The following is a 6,187-nucleotide window of genomic DNA, read 5'->3' as shown; positions in this document are numbered from 1 at the left end:
CCCCTGACCACCAAAACATCATTCCCCAGACCGTCCATAACCTCATCACCTCAGATGAACGCACACCCACAGCCTCCAACCTCATCCTTCTCCAACCCCGCACAGCCCGTTTCTATCTCCTTCCCAAATTTCACAATTCAGACTATCCAGACGGAGGCATTATCTCTGTCTGCTCCTGCCGCACTGAGCTTAGTTCTACTTACCTTGACTCTGTTTTCTCCCCTCATCCAGCAACCCCCAACATGGACACCACCCGCGCTCTCTACCTCTTCCAAGCTTTCCAATTCCATGGCCCTCATCTTCACTATGGACATCCAATCGAGCTACACTTGTAACCCCTACACAAATAACCTACAATCCCTATGTTTCTTCCTGTCCTGGGCCCCCAAACAGCCCCCCACCACCAACACACTCATCTGCTTAACGGAACGCGTCCTTATTTTTAACAACTTCTCCTTTTTAACTCCTCCCACTTCCTACAAACTAATGGGATGCCAATTCCGCCCCCCCCCCCCCCACCCCACCGCCCACGGTCTTAAGCTTTGCCTGCCTCTTCGTAAGATATTTGGAACAGTCCCAATTCCGCTACTACGATGGCATTATCCCTCATCTCTTCCACCGTTACATTGACGACTGTATCGGTGCTGCCTTCTGCTTCCACGAGCAACTTGAACAGTCCATGAACTTTGCTAATACCTTTCTCCTCAACCTCAAATTCACCTTGAGGTGAATATTTTTAAAAAAAAGGTCATCTAAACAAAAACAGCAGCAGAGCAGTAGAAGAACACATCTGGTTATTTCAATGAATTAAATAAACGTTAACAAAATCTAATTAATGTTCACCCCAGGGACTGAAATCAAGTATAAATGTAGGCACTCTTCACTGAGTCAGAGATGACGTTGAGAGTTTCAGAGAGAAATGCACGAAATACCAAAAGGTCTGGTGTTTGCCATTTACTATCCTGTTCTTGCTGTGATTGGAGTTCCAGGTAAATTACAGAAATTGTAAACTACGTAAATCAATAGTTAGGTGCACTAGATCTTCCCATTTTCAGGGAGAGACGAGTCACTGAGGAACAGATATCCGCCCTGTCATTAAAGGGAATATAGTTCTTCTGTAACTGATATGATGTGCTCGCTTTAACTGATATAACTTTCATTCTTGTCTTCTCTACCCTCTTGGAAAATTCAGCATTTTATCATCATGTTACTTTCAATTTACGGACAGAATCTTATGACATTCATGTGTTATTTTTCGGCATTAACATTACTATTTCGTCACTTTACTGACCCACACTTTTATTAAATGATTAATTTGTGCCTTTTAATGGCTGACTATCTTCCTGCGATCATAAGCATTTAATGAATTTAATTGTGCTATTTACTTTATTTACTGTGAGCACATACAGCAAATAGAATTCTGTTTTGTCAACACATTTTTTACTGCAAGTGAATTACCAAATTGTTATAAGTGTGCAAAATAATTTTATTGTGTCATTGACAAAAAAAGTGGAAAAATCCAGCTGGTGATAATGTTGAAAATGCAGTTCAAGATGGTGATGACGACACTTCGGATGTATTTTCTCTTTCCCATCTAAAAAAAAGTTCTGTTGTATTATTTTCGCTGTCTTTCTCGGTGATTTCAAGCGTCATTGCCGGGGTAAATATACTTTTATCCTGCAATTTACTTTCACAATGAGGGATAATTCTCACATTGGAGTTACTGTTCTTGTCCTTTTGCGGTATTGAACAGTTCCTGTCTGCAATTACTGATTGATTCTTGAAGGGATATATTCATTATAAAGCAGTTGTGTGATTTACTGCCAATGTAAGAGTTCTCTTCCATATTTAAATACTTACATTTCTCTGTCAATTTAGAGCATTGCTGGAATTAGAAATAGATTTTATTGTTAGGTGTGCTCAAGTACGGCGATGCGGAAGGACTATGACAAAGTTTACAATGTTGGCATTCACGGCAACATCTTAGGTACAAGTTATCGATGTACAAAATCATAGGTAAGGAGCAGAAAGGATACAATAAAGAAAAAGTTAAAAGTTCAGCATTAGCTATTGTCAGTATGAGGTAGTTAGTAAAAAAAAAAGCTTAAACTTTAAAATCACAGTCCTGGTTCAGCCATGAGCCAGCATTTGCTCAATGCTGGGCTTTCCCCATGGGGCTGGGTCTCTCTCCCATGCTGAGCTGGATCTCTCAGGCCCCCTGTCGCTGCGCGCCGTACCACTGCCACCCATTGCCCCTCTCCAGTCTCCCAGCCACTCCCATAGTTCCGCTGGCCGCCACAATTCTGCCCGAACACACCAACCACCTTGTGTCTGATCGGCAATATCTCTGCTCTGGGCTTCCAGCCGCGCCTGTCGTGACTATTGCCTTCACGAATGACCTCCCTCCAGCAGGTAAGTAAAGAGAATAAAACTAAAATGAAAGAAAACAAACTCAGAAAAGAAGAAAGGGCAGTGGTTGGAGCAGACAAGCTCTGAATTTGGAGCCCTATGCCAGTGTGTCAATTCTGACCTGCTATCTCTCATGAAATCTGTCCTAATCAACTCCTGACTATTTGCTGCTGCAGGATCTAAATAGACAATTACTGAATATTCTAATTACTCGAGGCAGCAGGCAATATTTCAGACTGTTATACAGTCATTCTTGTCTCTATGTTGAGTGAATCTACAATCATGTTGGCAATTCACATCTAATTTGAAATATTTTATTTCAAACGTCCAATGTGATAACGTTCATATTTTTTCTTGAAAGTGCAGTAAAAACATCATTAATGTTTTGCGTTGTAAGTGGCTCCTTCTTTGAACTAGATCTCATCATCTGTCAGTTCCCATGTTTCAGATCGACATACTAGAAATCATGTCACTGTTTGTTAAAAGTATGAATCTAACATTACAACTTTCCAAACATGTATTCTGTGAAGTTGGCGAGTCCATTCTGTTCTTGATGACTTTTTTTGACAATTGAAACATTATTTTCCCAGCAGTTGGATGGTTTAATCATCGAACTGAGTTAGGTTTCTCTGCTTATATCTTTAATTCATCTCCCAGTGAGTTTCCAGATTTATTGTCAGTTTCTGTGTGACTTACTTCCTTGAATATTTTCCGTAGAACTTTGCTGATGTAAATACCTTCCTGTCTGTCCCTTATCCAATTAGTTGCATTGTTGCCACACTAACTTGGTTGATTTTAATTTAAAGGACAATTATAAACCCCAAAGTCAATTGTCTCACATTGAAAATAATATGCACAATTGTATCTCAAATTTTACAATTTCACACTTGATCATGTCAAATGGTGAGTTACTTGAGATCAGATACAATACTTGCCCGAATTGCGAAATAAATCTCTTATTCAATTGTAGCTAACCTGGCAGTTGTTGTGATCCTGTCTCGAAGAAGATGTGGTCTTTCTGGATGTATCACTTATTACCTGGTGTCCATGGGGGTGACAGACTTCCTTGTTATGGTAACGGCTGTAATATTAAACCGGATTGCTGGTATATATTTCCCATCCAGTTTTCTCTCAATCACAGCAGTGTGCCGTTTTCGCGCTGCCTTAAATATGGCAGCCATTGACTGTTCTGCCTGGTTAACGGTCGCTTTCACCTTTGATCGTTTTATTGCCATTTCCTGTCAGCAACTGAAAATAAAATATTGCACGGAGAAGACGGCATCGTGTGTTATAGGAATCGTGACCTCACTCAGTTGTATAAAAAACATCTTTATATATTTGCAACTAGAACATAGGTACATCATTAACAACATACCTTGGTTCTGTGCCATAAAAGCAATATACTACACATCGCCTGCTTGGGTGGCATATGACTGGATTCGATCTATTTTAACCCCGTTCCTCCCATTTATTCTGATTTTACTGTTCAATGGCCTGACAGTTAGACACATTCTAGTGGCGAACAGAACCCGTCAGAAATTCCGGAACAAAAGCAATGGAGACAATAAAAGTGATCCAGAGGTGGAAAAACGAAGAAAATCGATTGTCTTGTTATTCGCCATCTCAGGCAGTTTCCTCCTTTTGTACTTGTTATTTTTTGTCAATATCCTTTACGTTCGAAGTGCAAATCTTACTTATTCAGCAGGTTCCAATGAGCAAAATTCTACCTTGTATATAGAACAGAGCGGATATATGCTTCAGTTGTTGAGCTCATGCATTAACCCATTTATTTATGCTGTGACCCAGAGAAAAATCAGACATGAGTTAAAAAATGGAGTGAAATATCCTCTCATCATAATCATTAAACTTTGTAACTTCTGATGACAGAAGTAATCTAATTCGATTATAATTTATTGGATACCATGTTTTTGTTTGTTTTTATTCTACAGCACAAGCAGATTCCTTCTGAAGGGTGGTTGCTATTATAGCTTTACTTTGTATATGAAGTTAGCAACTTAGCATGCAGGAGGCTCGAGGATAGCCTATATTTACAACAACGTGTGGAGTGCATAGAGGAAGTATTATTTCATTATTATGAATTTTCCTCTCATTTCATTCATATCATTTTTATTTCACGGAAAGTAATTGTTACTGGAAATATTAGCTTTGTTGTTTTTTGTTAGTTCCCCTTTTCATTGAGTCAAAAATCATAGAGATGGACAGAAAAAAAGGCGATGCAGCCCATTGCATTTGCATTGGTCAAAAATAAACATAACTTTTCTCATCCCAGTTTCCAATACTTGGCCCATTTCAGAGTCTCAAACAAGTCCACGCAGTTTAGGATTTGGTGGCGCTGACAGGCGGTGCCCACTATGAGGAGGAGCTCATTCACAAATTCTACCAGTGATTTGTCAACATATTCAGAAATTCAACCATTCCTCTCTCCATCTGATCTACAGGTAGAGGTGCAGCAGGTCATGAAACTTTCTTGGTTCGTGTTACCTGCTACTGCTGCTTCCTCGTAACCAAAACATTCACAGAGATGGGAGGTGATACGCATGACAGAACTATGCTAATGCTTTCATACAGTAGGCTAAATGTGGAGATGAAATTTCCATCAGTTTTGTGCGCAGCGTAGGATTCACGTGCCATGTACGTACACGGCAAAAGCAACCAGGCTACAACAGAATGGTAATTTCTCTTTACCTATAGTGGAAAAGGTGCCAGTAGAAAAGGTTCACTTATGCCAGATCAGGCTATGGGGAAGCTGTCTCGGGGAACAGTTCAGTGGCCCTTCAAAGGAGTTTTTTTTAAGACTGAGAAACTTCAAATGTATATGCTTTCAGCCCGATAGGTCAAGGAAACTGTTCAAGTTTGACTATTTTAATTAAACAGCAGTTTCTGTAAGTGAATTAACTGTACTATAAACATAATTTGTTCTTTCTTTCCTTTTCCCTTCAAAATTCATTTAGGGAAAAAAAAAACCTTATTCAGCAAACTTGCAGAAGTGCAATGACACTCACAGTGCTGAGAAAGTCAGGATATTGCTCATTTGATTTATTTATTACAGCATAGTGTAGGATCATGAGGGCTTTCTGAGTTTGCCCCTGGGCCTTTAGCCTCCAACATCATCATTCCTCAAACGCGTGCCACCCAAATCTATCTCCTTCCCAAAATTCACAAAACTGACTGTCCCAGCCGACCTTTTTGCCCCTATCTACTCCACTGGACTTATCTCCACTCACCTTGACTGTGGCCATCCCTTTTCTTCCCCGGGTCAAAAGACTCTCCACCTACATCTGAGACGCCTCCCAGACCCTCCACCTCCTCCAAAATTTCCAATTTCCTGACCACAACATCTCATCTTCACTGTGGACATCCAATCCCTGTACACTTGCAAACCGACACGGATGGCCTAAAAGGCCTCAGCTTCTTCCTCTCTCCCAGGCACAACCAGAACCCTCCACCGAGACCCTCATCTTCTTAACTCACTCATTCTTACGCGAAACAGCCTCTCCTTCAAATCCTCCCATTTCCTACAGACTGACGGGGTGGCCATGAGAATGCACATGGGCTCAGACTATGCCTGCCTCTTCATAGGATATGTTGAACAGTCCCTCTTCCAAAGCTACACCAGCACTGTGCCCCACCTCTTCCTCAGCTACATCAGTGGCTGTATTGACACTGCCTCATTCTCGCTTGAGGAGACTGAACTGTCCTCAACTTTATTCATATCTTTCACCCGAACCTCAAGTTCACCTAGGCCATCTCTGGTCTC

The 6,187-nt window shown here is 40.8% G+C and overlaps 1 protein-coding gene across 1 annotated transcript; it reads left to right on the top strand.

Annotated features, from left to right (window-relative positions):
* Positions 1-905: 905 nt before the first annotated feature.
* LOC132207588 (G-protein coupled receptor 15-like) lies at positions 906-4,290 on the top strand. Its single transcript, XM_059643546.1, has 2 exons — positions 906-989; positions 3,380-4,290. Exons 1-2 carry the CDS (start codon positions 920-922, stop codon positions 4,288-4,290), a joined length of 981 nt encoding a protein of 326 aa, XP_059499529.1. The 5' UTR covers positions 906-919.
* The last annotated feature ends 1,897 nt before the right edge of the window (positions 4,291-6,187 follow it).

Source organism: Stegostoma tigrinum, unplaced genomic scaffold (assembly GCF_030684315.1).
Source record: "Stegostoma tigrinum isolate sSteTig4 unplaced genomic scaffold, sSteTig4.hap1 scaffold_109, whole genome shotgun sequence".
NCBI lineage: Eukaryota > Metazoa > Chordata > Chondrichthyes > Orectolobiformes > Stegostomatidae > Stegostoma > Stegostoma tigrinum.
This window is presented reverse-complemented; position numbering and strand designations above follow the sequence as displayed.